We start from the raw sequence: 20,567 nt of genomic DNA, 5'->3' as shown, positions 1-20,567 counted from the left end.
CTATTTAAGAAAAAGCTCATCAAAATACTGAAGGTGCTGCATTTTTATGCTTCACCTCATCTCTGAATATCAGGGACAAAACCAAGAGGGTGGAAGGAAAGTGTGAAAAATCTTACCCTGTGTTTACACTTTGACCTGTGGACTTACACGGCATACAAATGCTTATATCTTCAACCCATTTTTAGTAGCTGAAAATAATACAAATGGATTGTCTACAAAACTTAGTATTAAAACTTACAGAACAGCAATAGATATAGCAAACACCCAGGTGAATGAAACCTTATTATGAAATGTCTCCTCCCTCACTCATCTTGCCTAGATGATAAGCAAAAATTTTAAATGCACAAACCATGGGAATTGTGAATACATTTATGGCATTTTTCCAGTTCCATTGGAAGTTACTCTGAACAACCCATGAATGCTAAAACATTACTTTTCTCTTGTAAAGGATCCGTAAACTTGTAAAGAGTTTTGTAATTGGACATATATGATGTGTAGAAATTGTTGTAGGTATGTTTCCTTTAGTCCCAGAACTGTTTGATACCTTGTCTCACTTTATTGTGTCACAGGTCTAGATGACCATTTTCAGGAAAAAAAACCCCAACTACCATTGCATTTCCCCCAAATGTGAGAAAAAAAAACAGAAAAAAAAAAATCAACAGAAAAGCCCTAATAATGAAATTTCTTCTACTGAGTTACAAAGTACATTGCAGGTGAACTGGAACTAAACACCAAGAAATTAAATGTAAGGAGTAATTGCCCGGAACTAGCATGACCTGATTTTGTAATCCATGTCTAACTTCAGTAGTTCAATGGATAATCTTTTTAGCTGTGAACTTACATAACTCTGTTTTGGTGAACTAGAAGGGATGAACCCAGAGTTCAGACCAACATCACTTTGCTATATCACTAAAAATCTCTTTGAAGTTCTCTAGACTAAAAGCAAGTATGGTTGGGGGAAAGTTTCATCTTAAGATGGTACTCCTGGGAAAGCCTCAGTGGAGCCTGAATGAGGTTGTTTAAGTAAATAGGCAAACACAAATGAAGGCAGAAATCTTCTTTCACATGTATAGCTTCTGCAGGATATATTATTCCCAAAGACTAAGCCTGTAAAACAGCAGAACCCCAAGTAGGATTGAATTATTCTCCAGTACATGTAATAGGACATTCATCAGAGTCTGGAATAATTTCAATGAATGATTGTAAACCTAATGAGTTTCATAACTATAAGAAAAAAACATTCTAATGAGTTCAACAAACACAATTTCTTTATGTGAATATTATGTTAATAAGAGAAATCATCTTTTTGGATTATACTATATACTTGGATAGCACCAAGTAATTTATTTAAAAGTATATCTGATTGCACATACAAAAAGCCATGATCTCATCTCTATTTTACATTTACCCAGTACTGAAATGGCCTTTTGAAATGTATTTTAGAGCTTCCAATTTCCTCTGCATATGTCTTTCTCCTTTGGTTTTTCTCATTCGATTTTTCCTTGCTGCTTCTATATCATTCTCCTATCTAAGCCAGTTCACTTACACATTGAAATGAATTTTTTGTGCAGTGGATAGGAACTTCTTCCCTCTTCCTTGCACATGTAAAACATCGAACTGAAGAATTAATTGCTTGTTCATGCAGGGGGAACCTTTTCATACTTCTCAAAGCATGATGCTGTTTCTGCATTAAAGCCAATGACTTTGAACCCTCTTTTTAATCTTGTTGGCACTGGAAAAAAAAATCAAATAAATACAGAGGGATGTAGTCTTGCCTTAGGGATAACTTCAAGCTTTAACTGGGTGGTTTATATATGTTTCTGTGTGTATAGTGTTCCCATCCTGAGGATAGTTCTGCTGGGTGGACCAATTACACCAGCAATTATCAATCCCACAGTGAGAGCAGCTCTGAAGTCTCAGTGTAAGGAAGCAGGCCACAAGATGCCAAATTTGTTATTCTAATGAAGAAGAAAAGAGACAGAGGAAAGAAGGATGGGAATGAGTTGCTGAGGAGTTTAAAGAATACCTACTTAATTGTCTCAGAAGTGCAATTGTGCTCTAAAGGTTTCATCCCTTATTCTGTGCAAGTTCACATACATAGCCCCGCTCATGGGAAGTTGAGATGAGTATACATTTGTTAGTATAAGGTTAATTGCTTTGGAACACTGAATCTCTTTAACAGAAAGAGTTGAGAGTTGCTTTTTCTTGTATAACGGATATGAGTGAAGTGCATTGCTAGTGAATTTCTGGTTTTGTTCATCTTACTGTCTGTACAGCACATCTCATTATCTGCAAAAGCTTTGAGCTGATGATTAGCATCTGCAGCTTGGTTTAAGGTAGTTGATCATTGGGATGATTCTCTAAAGCCCAGTGGAGGTTGTGCTGCTTTTTTTTGTCTTGCTGTGATCACAAGATGAAACTTCCATTGTTTTTTAACAGAGAAGTAAAAATATTTCTACTGAGACACAGACAACAATTTCTCAGTCTTCTGTTGAGAAATAGAAGCACCCAGGAGTTGAGAAGCAACTAAAATGATACGGCTGCTAAGAAACAGCACCATCATTTTGTTTGGATCTTCCGCCCACGGCCACAGGAATGTGTCAGAACAGAAATGCGGTGCGCTGAGGAATCGCATGATCCGTGCTTTGATTTATTTTCTGAACCTCTGTAGGAGCAGCTGGGCAGGCTGACATCCCCAGCCCCAGCGTGTTACCTTGCAGCTGTCACTGTGTGTGCACACAGCTCTGCCAGCACAGTGGGGTGAAGGCTCAGGCCGGCAGCCGTGTTCCTCCAGCCTCCCATAGCAGGAACTTTAGGCCAGCTGTCTGCAGGCCCAAGTGTTGCTGATACTTCTCTGGCTTGGGCTGCACGTGCCATTTAAAGAGTGGTACTTTTTCCAAATATATCCTGCAAAATCATTTGGGAGGCATTGTTTCTGAAACCCATAGCATCATGTCTTTGGGATTTGGTGTAGAACCACAGGTGCATAGAAAGCGAGGAGAATTTAGCTTTCTCTTTCTCTCTTTTTCTTTCAGTCTTTCTCCCATCTCTCCTTTTTCTTCTTCTTCTTTTTTTTTTTTTTAATTTTAATTGTGAGAAGATGAGATTATTGAACTACAAATTACAAAGCTACTTTGGAATTAAGAGCGTAAGAGGGGTTCAGAGTGTGCATGGATGGGATGGAGAGAAAGGCAGCAAGGAGCCTTTAGCTAGGAGGGATGCAGCAGAATAGAGCAATAAAACACTCATGGCAACAGAAACAGTTGGATACAGGGAACAGAAAATCCTTGGTAATTTTGGGAAGGGGTGGAGTATACCAGCTGGCTGGCCAGGTTACACATCTACTTGTCTGAGGTATTTGTAATGTATTGCACTACCTGCAGATTAAAAGCTCAGTTCAAAAGAGAGTGTGGGAAGAGATCTCCAGGAAAAGAGGGCAGATGGTGTAGCTGTATTAAGCCCTTAACCCTTAAAGCTGCACACTTTAAAGCAATTAGAGACTCAGAGACATAAAGAAGAAAACTAGTTCTGGTTTGAGTTTCCACAGAGTCTGTTATCCCTTCCTAATAACTTTCAGTTCTGGTTAATCTTTATGTGCTTTTAAGACAGCTTAGTACACTAAGAATTGTTTTCCTGGGTGAATAATAGCTTCCCACTCCTTAGGGGTAATAGGTAACTGTGGAAATGAGATTTGCCCCCTTACATCTGGAAGGGGAAAGCTCTTTGCTATTTTTTTCATATTTTAGCATAAGCCTTCCAAATCGCTGTCTAGATTATAAGGAAGTGTAGCAGTGTGACTCACACGGGCTGTTAAAGCCCAAGAAGGAAATACGTATGTGATTATAAGGACATATTTTCAGTGTGTGCTGCTCAGGCAGAATACACCCACAATCACAGTGATTTTCTGTTTATATATTTAGTGTCCTCCTTAAGCAGTGGGTGGAACAAATGTGACTGAAGAGTGTGAGTGTATAAGTGGAGGGCGTTTGTGTAGCTGAACAAGAGTTAGAGGGATTGTAATATTGAAAGTCGTGCTTAGCAGTTCTGTTAATTCATCCTTAACTAATGGGGACATGCAGAGTGAAGTCATTAGCTCACAGTAAGTTTATTGCTGTCAGTCATCTGTGTTCCTCTTGCTATTTTCACAGGGGGAAATAACTCAGAAAATAAGAATAAGAGAGATTGTTTTGGGGGATCCAGGCTGAATTCGATAAGTTGCTGTGCTTTTATATAATCTCTTCTCTGAAACATTCTGTATGGATCATATAACTGGGTCAGATTGGAACTGATGAGTTTATTGAACCAAATGCACATCAATCCGTTTGGCTGCTGACCCCGCTATTCAGGGAACACCCTTTTATTTTAGGGTCCCCAAGTGGTGGGGTGCTACCCTCCTCCTCTGTCACTTATGGGGAGTGCTCACCAGGCAAGCATGGAATAGTCTGTCCCTAAATTTGAAAACTACCTTTTGTCCAGCCCGAATAAGCAGATGATTCTGTTAGGGCCACCAGAGTCTTTTGAAGCTGATGCTCTCCATCTGACTGGTGTGAGTGTATATATTTAACCCTCCTGTTCATCAGCTTTACTCGGTACGTGCCAGTTTGCTGTGCTGACTGCTCAGGCTGAACCTCAGGTTAGCGCTTTGCACAAGAGCCACCGCCCCTGACGCTGTCACCAGCAGCCAGCTCCTTTGGCACCTTCTGCTCTGATACATGCGCTGTGATCTCCTGCCAGTGACCTGCTCCTGGCCTCTGCCTTATGCAAGTCCCAAGGAAGTGCTGACACCAGAGGTCTGCTGTACTTAACCTGCGCAGCAACGAGGGTGTTGGGCTGCAGCTCTGCTTTCCCCACTGGGACAGGGCATCTTTGCCTTGTTTGGCCCAGGCACGCTCCTGCAGGATGTGCAGACTGCACGTAGCGGGGATGGTCGCAATGCCTGAAACAGCACAATATACAGGAGAACTAATTTTTCCAGACAACTCTCACTGATGAGAGCTGCAAGGTAATGTTTTTTGGAGTCAGGGGTGGGTGACTGCCCATGCAGCTGCAGTTGCTGGTACAGCTGCTGAAGGGCCTGGCAGTTTGGTGCAGGTGGACCTGGCACTGGGGGTCCCAGTGCTCAGGTGGTTGCAGGAGCCTGTGTGCCATGGAAACAAAAGGAATCTGGGGAGACCAGTAACCCCTCCTAAAATAATCCCAGAGAACTGACACATCTCAAGAGGCAGTGACACAGGCTGCAAAAAAGCAGTGTGCCTGTCAACTGGGCACCACGGAGAGGTGTCTGCTAAGGCCCTGATGAGGAAAAGCATGTAATTTATCCTATAGACTGTATCGTTTCTGTGTCTGGATAATGAAATTTTTATTGTGACAAAATTGTTCAGGGGACACAGTGGATGGTTTATCAGTCCTTCCCAGGATGATAACGTGTGAAAGAGGCTAGAGGAGTTTACACTAAAATGTAGAAAGAAAGGCCCTTGTGGGATATTCAGGCCAAAGGGCCAACTGGCACGTTTCTGTGCAAATAGCAGCCAGAGCAGAGAGCTCCATAGCCACAGGAACAAACCCAGGAGGAGCACAAAGGGATCAGAGCACTGTTTGTGCTGTAACCTAAACCCATTGTAAATAGTGTTGAATTACAAGTGAGAGAGCTGGAATGTTGCAATTCATTGGAGTGTATTTTGAATGAATACTGCAGAGACTCAATGCTGCTTGAACTATGGATTTTTAAAGTACTTGCTTATGGTCATTCTTACAGTATAAACGAAGCAGATCTTTTATGATACAGTGCTATAGAATTTTTTAAAAATCTCTTAACGTAGGAATCATGTAGTCATTTGTGAGTTTTTCAGGTTAAATAGATTGTGGATGTGTTAAACAGAAAACAAACACTGTATATTTTTTTTTTGTCAAATACATTGCAACTCTTCATTTTCTGGTTTTGTGCCAGCGTCATGATGTTCTTTCTTGCTGAGATCTGCAACTGTCCATTTACATGTTAATCTAGTCCACACATGCATGAAGGTAGGAAATTATTGTGGCATTACATTCCTTTAGTAAGTGCCTGAAGAGAAAACAAAAAGCCTTAAAATAAGTCTGATTAATATTTATGAGTAACTTGAGACCCCCTATTAGATGCAGGCTTGAACTCCATTAACACTCAGTTCAGTGAGGCCTGGCATTTATGTATATTGAGGTTGCTGACTTAGATTTCCAAGGTCTGTTTTATGTAATATTTGGAGCTCCCACTTGCTAATTAATATTATGCACACTCAGGGATGACTGAACTCTCCAGTGCCTGGTAATCACAAATTGCTGGCCTTTCAATTGCCAAGTGTGATATATTGCCATAGGTGTCATCACCCTACACATTCAGCTTACAAGTCAGACCACCAAAAAGGATTTGAAAGACAGCATTCCTCCAAACTGACTTAGTTATTTTAAATTAATTTATTTTCTGAACCAAATTTAGCTAGCCTCAAAGTTCAATGTTTTGAATTCAAACTCCAGGCCAAATTTGGAAGTGGCAGATTTTAATAAGGAATGAATTGACACCACAGATAAAAAAGTTTCTCATGCCTGAGGATTTTGTAATAAAAATGTTATGGCTTCTGTGAATATCTGGTTTAAAGTGCAATGGGCAGGAAAAGCAATAAGAAGATTGGGCATTTTTGCAGTTTTATAGGGTCAGCTATGCTGAAGTGTTATTATGTTTAAATTATTGACTGCTTTGTCTGTGTTTCTGTGTGTACAAACACACACACACACACACACATATAAATATATATGCACATGTATAAAGATATATACTGGAAATGGCAACTGCTTTATATGGAGGTACCAGAATTATCAGCCTAATATGTCCATTCCCAGATAAGATCACTCCATAAATATGGCAATCCAATGATTCACAGTGCTTTGCTATCTATAAAAATGTGGATTTCTTTCGGGCATTAATTAACAGTGATTGCTGTCATTGTCATATTATGGAAGGGATATTGCAACAGCAGGATCTGCAAGGCTCTGGGATACTTTGTTCTTCTTTACTTGCTAGGGCACTGTCATTTATCTTGACTCAAAACAAGCTTAGTTCATTTCTGTAGGGATGTTTTTGGAAAGGTTGCTGGATTATCAATAGTTACTTTAGATGTACATGCCAAAGGGAAAGGAACACGGAGGAAACAGTAATAAAAAAGAGGTTTAAATTCCTTTGTGAATTTTGTTATGAATAGTGAAAGGGCACAGCAGTCAAATCAAATTGATGCCTGACAGTCATGGGACATGTGAATTTTCCTGTGGGAAGTAATGAGGTCTGATTGGCAGAGCTTCAGCTACTAGTGCACAGACCATAAATATTGGTCTCTCTTTGGACTTGGGTTCTTTTCTCTTCTATAGCCTCTGTGAGTTTTATTCATAGACCTTGGGGAGGACTTGAAAGAAAGGAAAGGGAAACAGTCCACTGAGGTTTAACAGAACAAAAGAAATCCAAATGTTCTAAGATATGGAAATGCAATAATGAACCCCAATTATCTATGTGTGCAATATCTATACTGTTACAATTAATAATTTATTGTCCCAATGTCCTGGATTAGAAGATATTTAAAGATTCACTAGGTTTGACTTTCTTCTTTGGGGTGCTCTTAGGTATTTTGAAGATTGAGCACTGTAATTTGGGAGAAGACACATTGCCTTTTGCAGATGCAGAGGTTCAATTCATGCTTCAAGCACAAAATTAAACTGGGAATTAGCTAGAGACTGAATAATCCCTCTCCCAAATTTGTGAAATGCCTTTGCTAAAGTGTATCAGAACTTGTCCTTTCTACTTCAGTTTTTCATTCACATTCTCTGAGAAGCAATTTCTCCATCACAGTCTTGTGTTCCATTTCTAGTTGGAACTCACATCCAAATTATCTGTGGGCTGCAGTTTTCCTGGTGCCCTGGCACTCTATCCTGCAAAATGCTTTTGCACAGCAGGTCATTGATCTTCTAGTCTAGCTTGAAGGTAGCTGAAATGTCAATATAGCTTCTAGCCATTTTTTTCTGTTCTTTTTTCCAGTGATGTATGAATTATAATACTGAAAATATATTCCCTAATCACTGGCTAAGGATTAGGGATTTGTACCATTCTTCCCCCAGACTGAAGCCATATCTTAAATTGGAAAACACACCAAGACAGCTATACTGTCCTTTTTGGCCCTCTGCATTGCCTGCTGTATTTTCCAGAAACAATGAAGTTTATGACATTAAAAATTATAATATGATTACTCAGCTGACTATATCCTGAGAGAGTAAAAAGGCCTGTATGCCCATGCAGTGCTTCACTAAGAACAACACTAAATATTTTAGAATTAGTAAATTATGCAAAATAATAAAAAGAATTTTGGCAGGAACAGTGGCAGTTTCTTGCCCACCTCTGTCCATGCTGGCGGTAGCAACCACTGCTAGGTGACAGTGTCCTTTATCTGAGGCCAGATCTCATCAGTGAAACATGGATTCAAAGTTAAGAATACACAAGAGAGGGAGGGAGGGAGCAGATTTGCTTCATTAGCTTTAAGTAAATGAAGTGTTTTAATGACAGTAAGGATGTGGCACAGCTAGAACTAGGAATGTTCCATTTCAGGCATGTGATGAGGTCGTTTGTGTTTCTGCTGCTGCCCAGGAGACAGGAATGGCAGCAGGAAAAGGGAATAGATACCAGAGATGAATGCAGAGACCAGATGTGTCAGAAGAGGTTCAGCTACATCATTGCAACTTACTTGAAAAGAAGAAATAAGGTCATCACAGATCAGATGGGAAAGAGCAAACTTCTTATGACACACTCTAAAAGAATGGCAAGAATTTGTGAAGTTTATCTTGTGATGTTAAAGGGAAGGGCCAAAGGGAGGGGTTGGAGTGGATCAGAGAGGAGCAAGTGTAGGGCAGGGGAGGGGAGGGGGCATGAAAGGGTCTGGTGATCACTACAGCCTGTCCCAGCTCTTTACTAAACTCATTCCACTCTCTGTAACAAGTGCTAATAGTTACAGCAAGCAGAAGAAAGTTCTATCTAAGCCACAGATCCTGCTTTCTAGAGCATCCAGCTTCCCACGTAATTTATGAAATCTGAGGACATCTGAAACTAGGGTGCTGTGAGTTGAAATCTGCTATATTTGCAACTCCTGGCTAGATAAGTCTGCAGTGCTCCACGAATGAAGCATTAAATGGTGCTGTATTTTTAAACTTGCAAAGAATTTCGAATACTGTGAGCAGTGATTTTTGCGTTTTAACTGGTTTGACTCCTTGCTCTCCCTAGGGGAAATGGAAGAGTTAGAAACCCTGTGGCTGACTGGTATTTGTCACAACGAGAAGAATGAAGTCATGAGCAGCCAACTGGACATCGACAACATGGCAGGAGTGTTTTATATGCTTGCAGCAGCCATGGCACTCAGCTTAATAACCTTTGTCTGGGAGCACTTGTTTTACTGGAAACTTAGATTCTGCTTCACTGGAGTCTGCTCGGATAGGCCAGGATTGCTGTTCTCAATCAGCAGGGTCAGTACTACTTTCATTTTTTCCCCTTTAGGCAACAGGCAGAATAAACACTGCCTCCCCAAAACATTATCCTTCCTTTTATTCCCACCTGGACATTTAAAATACATGGTAGAGCATCAGTGTGATGCTCTGGGGTAGTCAATGGGCTTAGGATGCACTTGCACTCCTTGGGAAGTCTTTATCCATTGGACTATTTAGGGTATGAATTATCAAATGCAAGGATAATCAGGAATCAAATGCTGAAAACAAGTACATTAAGGGACAATTTCAATGAAGAAATGGTAGAGCTCAGATGCAGGAAATGTATTAATTTCCACATAAAAAATAAAAAAAACCCCAAAAACCTAATTTGATAAGAGACATTAGCCCTTGTGCATTTCTTAAGCAAGAGAATTGTAAGTTATAAAAATACAATGGAGTATTTTTATAAGCTTTTCTTGATAGCAAACTTGAATAGACTCTATGAGAAAAGGTCAAACACAAGTATCATTTATGTGATATTGGTGATATATGTCTTGTATTGGTTGGGTACTAAGGCAAGTTTTAATGATAACTTTACCAGACCCAAAGGGGATTTACATATCCAGGAAACTGATACTTGTAACAAAAAAGGGAAAAGTGGGCTTATTCTTATATTTTTGACAAATTAGTTGGGTTTTTTCTTTATATATTTTTAAAACAGATAGAACTTTCATTAGGTAAGTGATTTCTCTGGATTTTTTATATAGCCTAGGAGAACTGAAAATGATGCTAAAATGGCTAATTGCTTTAAAGAGTGCTGCAATTACCCTGTTGAGTAGATTGGACCATTTTGGAACTGCATTAAAAATAGTCTGCACTACTCTGTTGGGGATTGTCTGGGAACCATATGCACCTTAACCTACACATTTTATATTTGAACTTTGTATTTCTGGTCTTTTTTTATATGAAATTCTCCTAAGCAATGCAGGAGAAAGAGTACTTATGTCATAGGTAAATGTCTGAGAATTGCTAGTTCACAGGGTTGGAAATGTCAACTGGGCTCACAGGAGTGACCGAAGAGGTTGGAGTGAGAAAATGGGCTTCAGCCTTTTGCTCAAAATTAACTCACATTCAACTTTAGAAAGAGCTGGGTTTTTTTCATATATACTGGGATAGGGATCAGAAAAGCTAAAATATGATGACTAGAAGCCTTTTCATTTCAGTACAAGTGAACTTAACCTCCAATAAAATAGTCCCACTACAGGCTTATTTAGAGGGGAAACTTAATCACTGGTTTAAAATAAGGGAGTATCTATTACTGAAGGTTAGTTTCATTTTGTGCTGAGATTAGGGAACCCTTTGGGGTACCTTCTAATCTTGTATCTGGAATAAACTGGGGAGGCCAAGACAGACCAATGGTTTGTGAAACACTGGCAATTTTTCTCCTTTGTAATTCCAACAGATATAGTAGAAAATGTTCCTCCATTTCAGTGCAAGGAAATTATAAAAAGATGGAGATGTACTTTTAATCTTTCCAGTAATTGGATAAAAATGTTTAATTGTTCTTTATTGCTAGTAAAAGTAAAATGGAATTTTTAATTTGTTATACCTAGTGATTTAATTTGTTTTACATTACTCATATTGCAGGGTATTTACAGTTGCATTCATGGAGTACACATTGAGGAGAAAAAGAAGTCTCCTGACTTTTCTTTGACCAATTCACAAACCAACATGTTAAAACTGCTGCGAACAGCGAAAAACATGACGAATATCAATCCTTCAAGAATTGACTCCCCCAAAAGAACAGCTGACTTTATTCAGAGGGGTTCTTTGATTATGGACATGGTCATGGATAAGGGAAACTTGATATTTGCTGATAACAGATCCTTTCAGACAAAGGACAACTTTTTTGGTGACAACATAAGTGAACTGCAGACACTTCCTGGCAATCGACACAAGGACAATCTGAACAACTATGTTTTCCAAGGGCAGCATCCTCTCACACTGAATGAATCCAATCCAAATACAGTAGAGGTTGCAGTAACAACAGAAGCAAAAGTGAACTCCAGACCCAGGCAGCTTTGGAGGAAATCTGTTGAATCTTTGCGTCAAGAATCTGTACGTCAGGGCCAAGGTCCCCAGAGAGAAAACGAGTCAGAGGAAAACAGGCAGCTTTCATTGAAAAGCCAAAGATACCTTCCTGAAGAGATTGTCCATTCAGATGTATCAGAGACATCAAGCAGAGCTACTTGCCACATGGAAGCTGAAACCAACAACAAGCACCACAAAACCAAGGACAATTTTAAAAAAAGGACAGTAGCATCAAAATACCCAAAAGACTGTAGTGAAGTGGAACTGACATATCTGAAAACCAAACAGGGCTCTCCACGGGATAAAATCTACACAATTGATGCTGACAAGGAGCCAGGATTCCGCTTGGACACACCTCAGTACATCGAAAACATTGTCCTTCCAGAAACTGTAGAGTTTCCTGATGTTTACCAAGATCACAGTGACAGCTTCAGGAAAGCTGAACAAGCTAACAGGACTCCATCACATAACGAAGACAGTCTTCCAAATAATGACCAGTATAAACTTTATGCAAAGCACTACACTCTCAAAGAAAAAAATACTTCCCTAGGTGACATGAACGATAGGTACAGGCAGAATTCCACCCACTGCAGGAGCTGTCTCTCCAACATGCCCACTTACGCAGGACACTACACGACCAGATCTCCCTATAAATGCGATGCATGCTTGCGGATGGGGAACCTCTATGATATTGAGGAAGATCAGATGCTGCAGGATACAACGAACTTATCACTTCCTGAAGAAATATATGAGCGTACTTGGTCACAAAGTAGTGCTCTGCAATATCATAGAAAGAATAAACTGAGGATTAGCAGGCAACACTCTTTTGATAATATCGCTGATAAGTCCAGGGAAATTGATATTGGAAGACCTTCTCGTAGTATAAGCTTGAAAGAAAGAGAGAAATTTCTTCAAAGTAGTCCATATGCAAGCATGTTTAGTGTTCCCTCAAGCAAACTGTTGAGCAACAAGGCCTCACTTTTAACTCATGCTCTGGAGGACAGTAAGCGGAGCAAGTCCCTGTATGCTGTTCACTCGGATGATAACCCCTTCCTGCACTCCTATCGTGATGACCAGCATTTATCTCTTAGGCGAAGTCCAGCTGATCTTTATAAACATTCATTGCCAACAAGAGGAAGAAATGATAATTATTTCAGGTCGTCCATACAGTCTACAGCATCATACTCTTCCAGGGATGGTCGGATCCATAATGACATGTACATTTCAGAGCATGTTTTGCCTTACGTTGCAAATAGGAATAGCTTGTACTCAACTCCAAGGGTTTTAAATTCCTGTAGCAATACACGTGTGTATAAGAAAAGGCCTAGCCATCTTAGAGGGAGAATTTTTCCTTTAACAGTATCCTGCTCTGGTAAATGATACATAAACCTCTCCCTTTCCCAATGTACTTTTGTACATGAATAGGTAAACTGGTATGCTCTGAACTATCCTTTTAAAACATGTCTTGTTGAAAAGGATAAAAAATAGCCATTTATGTATGCTTTATATATAAATGGCAAGTTGTACTGAAATAGCCCCAATATATGTTGGCAACTATGCTGTTTTGTACCTAATTATTTTACTATTTGGGTTATTCTAACTTATGTTGCTAAGTATCATTCAATGTACTTTTGTCCTTAGAAATGTTTAATGATTTTCTAGTACTGGATAAGCAATATGGTATTCATGTAGTATGACACCGACAACAAGAAATAGGGATGCATTTGCACAGATTCAAAAGTAAGACTCTGAAAGAGAACAGAAAGCTAAGACTTCCAAAAACATATTTTAGCTTCATAATAATTTTCAAAGCCAAATAATAATTTTAAAAAACCCCAAACCCCAGGACCTTAATAAGTAAAATACAGTGTGTTAGCACAAAATTAGTATGTTCCTTCTAGAGTGACAGACAGTAGATAGGAAGGCAGTAACCCCAAACATGTGAACTGCTGTGTACCAAAAGGAAGCCCCAAGGATATTGGTTAATGTTCATGTACAAATGCTTTTCTTATATTGCACATGCACTTACCATTACAAAGTAAGTTCATTAAAAAGTTTGCAGTAATCTTGTCAGAAATTTCACAGCTGCCTAATCCAGAGTATATATTTTTAGATATCACTATATGGCACTTACTATGGAGCTGTGGACTTTATTAGTAACCTTGAGGCCTAATGTGTACGTAAGTTTGCATTTGCCCCTTACTGGTGATTACTCAGGGCTGTATAGTATTTCTTTTATTCTTTCACTTCCCAAACCAAATCCCAACCCACTGTAGTTCTTTGTTCATAGTGTATTAGTGACAACTAATTAATTGTATATTAATAGTATTAAAGCTGTTAATACAGTATCAAACACCGACAGCCATAAGTTCAGTGTGATCAGTGAGGAGCGTGGTACCATTTATTTGCATACACAGAGAAGGATTAACACCTTTAGAAGGACTTCTTCCTTCCACAATATTGTGCATATTTGTTGAACATCAGACCATTTTTCTAACCTCTCAAATCAAGTCTGTTATATAAACTGAATATATGCACACATAACTAAGAAACAGTATCTTTATTATCACTTACTGGTATACAAAGGTATTCACATAGCAGGGATGCATTGTTATATGACTTTTCCTTCTATAAATGTCAATCAGATTATTTCACAAATAAAATGTCTGCTACACACCCCTGTACACACACATCTGGAAGAAAAAAACCCACTAGATTTTAACCATAAGGGAGCGTGAAAGGGAAGAGAGGAAGCCTTTCAGGAGAAGAGTGTACAGCTTTTCAACTAAAGAAGTAAATATAATTGCTAATACATTTAACTACTGAAAGTATTCCTGAGGTGGTGCTCTCCCATTTTCCTGCTACTCTGAGAACTGCTTTAGGATTTTTGTGTAGAGGAAATTTAGATTGTTCAAGCATTATTCCCTCCATTTCACTGAAGAACAGTGAAACCATTACCACTGTGAATTGGAAAATGTGAATATTACCCTAACTTTTCTCTAAACTGAAACTCTTCTCAGCAGAATCGTGCCTGTCAGCTGTAATTGAAGCATCTGCATGCCAGAGGTGCAGTATGCAAGGTGTTTAATTTAGAACAGAATACTGCAGAGTTGCAAACAGGAGATAATATAAATGATGTGTAGGGATAGTCAAAATAAAGCTTCTTGAATTTTGTTTACAGCTTTTTTTTTATTAAACAGATTTAAACTGACTTTAGCTATCGAAGTCCAGAATGAGTTCTTGGTATTTGCAAATGTATTTGTATCTTCACCATCTTGTGATGGTGAAGGATGACATTTTTTAAGGAATGAAATGTAATGAGATTTGGGCTTCTGCGGCTCTTTCCAGTTTCCAAAAATCTCAGTATACTTTATTATAAGTATGATCAGAAAGCATATCTATGGGTATCTCTATGCAGTTCAGGTAAAAATATGTTTTGGGTATTCTTTATTCAACATTTGGTCATAATTATTGGCCCTGATTCATATGGAAAGCTTTCTGGTTCCTCACTGGAGGGAGTTTTTATAAACAGAAGTTCCTTACCTCCCCTTACAGAGATGCAGATTTCTTAGGAATAGTTGTGTGAGCTAAGCAGGGTTAGGATGTCTGTGGGATGAACACTACTTGTCATGAACCCAAACCTTTTCCCAAAGACACAAGTATGCTTTGCTCTTAAGTCTACAGGAGGGCAAATGCACTGAAGGTGTAATGTTGTAATGAGTGTAATAAAAAATATTTCAGGCACATTTTAATATCCAATCCAAGTCATAGTATATTAACTAAAATCTGAAGTGTTTTGAACTATCTGGTGTGTTTCAGCAGATATGATTTGCTGATGTCATGCCAAATCCTGCCATGGAAGTTGCTGAGCATTTTACCAAGTAAATCATAAAACTCAGTGGTGGCTCTTGTCTTTCACATCATCATAAAGCTCTCAAAGTATTTGTCGATCGCTCCAAGTCTTTTGTATCATCATCTCTATCTAACCAGACACACATAATTCAATATATATACAAGTACTGTACGTGAAGTTGTGGGAAAGAAAAATTCCCATTTACATTTTCTCTCCTGAGATTCAGTTGTAAACATCCTCAACCCAGGTGGATTGATCTTTCTGTGAAATGTACAAGCAAATTAGCTACAGTGAAATTGTGAAATTGCAGTGATATTGCAGTGTTTGCTTTTTCTGATTTGAGCAGATTTCTGGTGACTGTAGAGATTTAGTATTATTATCTGCAATATTCAATACAACCACCTGCCCTCAACCAAAATAAAGAGACAGAGGGAAGACTTGATAATGTTGCACAGCAGTTGTTCACATGGAAATATAAGATGCTTCCATAAAGGAGGAAAAAACCCCACCAGATACTGAAAGTAGAGGGAGTAAGAGTCTGCATGCATTTGTTGTTTTGATGTTGGCATAAATCCAAGTCGATAAAAGGGAAGGAGAGCTGAGGCAGGGCTGTAGGCAGTAGCTGGTTGCAGATGTGCTCGTGTAAAGAAGAAGCAGCTGAGAAGTTGAAGAAAAATCTTCAACAGAGCCACAAGCCACAGCTTGTGAGGCTCAGCCGTAGAGCGCGTGGAATTCTGAATTTTGCCTGAGCTTTGTTGATATATTTGCACTGACTTTCAATTAAACTGAGATCAAGACTTTCTGTATTTCCCTCTCTCTCACTCTAGCTGCTGCTATACTTGAAGAGGAGAAAAGAATCTTCCTGCATAAGTGGCCATCCTTTCTGTACCTTTCTGGATGGTGCTGGTGACTTGTTACATTTTCCTGATTGCAGCTCTAGCAGTTTGTTGGTCATTCCTATCACCAAGATTTCCTGTGACTCCAGCTGGAACTGAATCAGGCTGTAAATGATATGGGCCATTCTTGGTAGCATGTCCTGTAGTGTTACACTGCTCCTGGACGACACCTTTTATGGAGGCAGGATATTGAATTGCTGAGGAATGCAGTAGGTACATGGAGGTAAAAACAGCTACATAGACATACCTGCCTCTTGCTTTTTTTCTCTTTTAAAGATATTGTAGAATTTCTTCATGTTTTTGTCTTTCCCTTTTCACCACAGTAAATTTCCCTTTTTTTCTCTCAAATAGATTTTGTGTTCTGCTTGTGTTTCTTAGAACAGTGTAGCCACCCACTAATTTAAAAGCATGGAAATAAGATATTTTAATATATAAGATAAAATTAAGGAAAATTAAGAGATCTTGCATTTCTGGAAAATTTAATTTAATGTATTTGCAGCTTTTGCTCAGAATTCATTACTCTGCTATCTAAGAAGCTTGGTTAGGAGAAAGAGTGCTCTGGACAAACAAAAATGAAATCACCACCAGGTCACCGTGTTTTGGCAGCATCTCATAAATACATGTCTCTTTATGGTCTTTCAGGAACACTTAAGAGGTGAAATAAGGCTCACAAGGGAAATCAGATGTGGTTTATTTTTCCTGATGAAAGCAAATCTTTTTATACAGTTTTAAAGGAAGCAAAAGCTAGAGCTGTGTGTGTAGCTTTGTGTTTCTGTGCTGGAAGGCTAAGCTCTTTTGTTACCAGTGGGGAGAGAGAGAGAGAAAGCAAGAGAAAGCAAGCTCCCTCTGGATGGAAGTGCAGGGACTGAGGGGTTGGGAGCAGTTATGTGGGGGATGTGTCCAGAAAGATATTACCTCTCTCTGTTGACTTTTTAGAAAGTATAGGCTCCTAACTCAGATATCTCAGTTAGGTGGACTTAGAAAAGCAGTGGTCTGTTTATCCCCAGCCTCCAAAATCTGCCAGGTAAATCTTCAAGTGAGTACCAATTTCAGCCTTGGAGGTGTTACAGGTTCCTGTGCTCATGCAAATAGGTTTTTTTGTGGGGTTTGCAGTACCCCCTGCATAGTTGGGATAATAATTTGCTTTATACCATGTGACTACCCAGCATGGGAGAGAAGTGTCAGAATCTATTCCTTGTGGACTAACTTGCTGTTTTCATATTTATGCAGTGTAGCATATGCACCTTAGAGATGGGGAAGATTTTGATACTGTTCCCTCCCTTGCTGGGTTTATCAATGTAGAACAGGAATTGTGTCTCGAATCGAAGGGTCTGAGAATCTGCCTGGATTTAGGAAGAATTCAAGAGGTGTATTTTTTTTGTTATTTTACATTGCATTTAAGATGTTGATATATAAAACCTAGTGAAAACAGAACTTCTATGAAAAAAATCTCTCCTAGTTAATATAAAAGAATAACTATCCTGTGGCTTGGCTAGATTGTGTCAAGTGTTAATCATCACATCGTGTGCTTCTTTCAAGATGAATGTCATACATTCCCTTGCTAAACTTTTCCAGCTCTAGTCCTATCTTAACTCAAAAGTCGTTTTAAAGCAGATACCTTTCCTGTGTAGGGCAGACTGGTTTGCAACAAAAAACAGTTTTCCAGTGTTCCAGTGATAGACTTAAATTATTTTCTTAGCAATGATTTTTTCTTTTTTGTTAATCTAAACTTCCTTCCTATTGAGAGCTGAGCCTTCCAAACTTAGCAGTGCTGAAGGAACTTCTGAAAGAACATAAAGGCCTTTCAAAGTGTGGCTTATGGTATGAGCCATTTCCCTGCTCAAATTCACCTGTACTGTCTTATTTAAATGTCTTAGCAACATGTCAGCGTTTAAGGGAGCTCAGTTTAATCACAGCTGTGTATTTCTTTGTGATATGGATATAAGTACAGACAGGGACATGGTGTGATAGAGGAAAGGCTCAATGTGCTCTGGCTGGAGTCACCTGTGAAGCTGTGGTTAAATGGGAGTAGCCTCACGACTGTCCTGTCTCTTACATCTTTCTGATCATGCAGAGTCTCTGTCTGATGTGCACATGCTGTACATGGTGCAAAACTCCTGTCGAGTTCCTCAGCTGTCTCTGTGGAGCCGCTCCCATGCTCACCCCCATTCCCGTGTCACAGCAGTGTCTGTCAGAGGGGAGGTGGCTGCTTGTGCTCTCTTGTGTCTTTGCCTGACTCAAGGGGAGCTGCAATCCTGCCCTGCTTCTCCCTGCTCTGCTGGGGAGGGTTACTGCACTCTCTGTAAATAAGCTCTTCATTTATTTCCCTCACTCAAGCTTTAACTTTTTTTTCCCCCTGCTTCTCTCGACCTGTGTACAGAGTATGCGCTCTGAAAATATGTGCTCTTCCAAAGTCCTGCAACTTTGGAAGCCAGGAATACAGGTGTGCATCACCCTGCAATGCAGTGAAGATGCACTTGGTTCTCCTCGTGGGATCGTGAGCTTTTTTGTTCCATACTGCAGAATGTATCTGCCATGATTGAAACTGTTTTTTTTTTTTTAAATTTCTGCCATTCTAACAGCTGTAAGAATCCACTGCTGATTTTGTGATGATTTTGTCATATCTATAATTTAAGAACCAGAAATAATATAAGTAAAAATAAGTTACCTCACTGTTTACCAGGTTTTTGTTGTTTTGCGCTTAAATGACAATTTTTACTCCTTTTGCTTAATTCTTTACCTGTATTGAAAACAAGGCTAAATTAGTAGAGAATATAGCCATGCTGTAACATTGTCATGCAATACCTTTATTAATAGATAACCACACTAAATATAGTATTACATATTTAAAAGAGAGATGGTTTCGACTCTCCAACTCTTAAAAAGTAGTGGTGATAAGCAGTTATACTCCTAGATGTTTTGTCCTTTCCCTTTTGTATTAGTATTTGTTTTCACTAATATATTTCAAAAATTATATTTCTGTGCACGTTAGAAAACTGTGAAAATAAATACCAATAAATATTGTGATACTTATGCAGTGCACTGTAAAGTTCCAAGTGAGATGATACTTTGCTTGGGAATTGATGAAAGTTTCCTCACTTTTCAGAAATGGTACTAAGCTTTAATGTGGGAAAATGGTAATATTTACAGTGACATGAAATTTTAATGGAGAATGTCTTGTTTTGCACTTCTGGTACTATTAGAAGAAATGATATGTTTTTCTCAGCAAATGCGTTATGAGATTACATTTTAAAGTTTGTTCTATGCATTGCAGTACATAAGAATAACCGCTTTGAAGAGGTTTGTGTTACATCATTACTACAGCATTCTTTTGTCTGATAATTTTTTTTCCTGAGCTTGTTTAATAATGGTGTTTAATGGCAAAAACCTTTTGGGAATGTATTTTGGCTTCTGTTTCACATTGCAAACCCTGAACCTGGACCCGTAGTGATGCAGTGGAAGGCCCTGATGAGGCTGCTCTGCCTTTCCGTGCTCCTGGGGACAGGGACCTTCCTTGTTCCCAGCTGGGACAAGATTAGAGGAGTCCAGAACACTTTTGGAGGATGTGCTGTGCTACAATAGAAGTGTAAATGATCTTCAAAAGTGAAAATAAAAAGAAATTGGAGGTTCACAGTTAGCCACACTAGTGGGGGTGTCTGTGACAGGGGTCTGCAGTTTCTGGAGGAGATGATAATTTTTAACTAAAGTAATTTGAATTCTTCTTAAGTTTCTGAAAGTAACTGAAAAAGCGGGAGTTTTCTTTTTCTTTTAAAGCCAAAGTCTTTACGTTTTCATACGAGGTTTCACGGGAAAATGGGCCAAAGAATACAATTAAATATGCAAATGGTTAATCTTATGGAAAAGGGTATCCTGTTATCTTGATATGCACAAGCATATTAATGGAATAGGAAGAATGTGTGTAATTTTCCTGTATATTGCTATGTAGGTTGCACTATTTTGAATGACACAAGCCTGATATTTTAATTACCAAATACCATAAGATGCTGTTTATTAATAGTTTAAACTTGTTAACCTAAATATATATACAGTATACACAGGCGTGCGTGCATACACCTTCCAACCCAGTCATGCGTGAGTAATCTCCCCAGGCTGTGGGACACATTGCAGCAGTGCTTTATTTTAAGTGGTTTTCTTCTCTCCTTTCCAAACCTCCCACATCTAGAAATCTTCTAGCAGCATTTATTGTAGTGTTTGATACCTGTTCTAGAAGGGGCTAAAGG

General features: G+C 39.0%; 1 protein-coding gene across 3 annotated transcripts in view; it reads left to right on the top strand.

Moving 5' to 3' along the window:
- Positions 1–20,358, top strand: part of GRIN2A (glutamate ionotropic receptor NMDA type subunit 2A) — a 165,976-nt gene extending 145,618 nt beyond the window's left edge. Inside the window, exons 12-14 of one of the 3 annotated variants that reach the window (XM_017733934.1) lie at positions 9,287–9,525; positions 11,134–12,734; positions 16,258–20,358. In XM_017733934.1, coding sequence (XP_017589423.1) covers positions 9,287–9,525; positions 11,134–12,734; positions 16,258–16,273 — 1,856 coding nt within the window. In that variant the 3' untranslated portion in view covers positions 16,274–20,358. Of the gene's footprint in view, positions 1–9,286; positions 9,526–11,133 lie in introns of all 3 variants that reach the window. The other 2 variants (XM_017733933.1, XM_017733932.1) reach the window with 2 other exon arrangements.
- The last annotated feature ends 209 nt before the right edge of the window (positions 20,359–20,567 follow it).

Source organism: Corvus brachyrhynchos, unplaced genomic scaffold (genome assembly GCF_000691975.1).
Source record: "Corvus brachyrhynchos isolate BGI_N302 unplaced genomic scaffold, ASM69197v1 scaffold5, whole genome shotgun sequence".
In the NCBI taxonomy this organism is placed as follows: Eukaryota; Metazoa; Chordata; class Aves; order Passeriformes; family Corvidae; genus Corvus; species Corvus brachyrhynchos.
The sequence above is the reverse complement of the archived record's forward strand: the minus strand, read 5'-3'. Positions and strand labels throughout refer to the sequence as shown.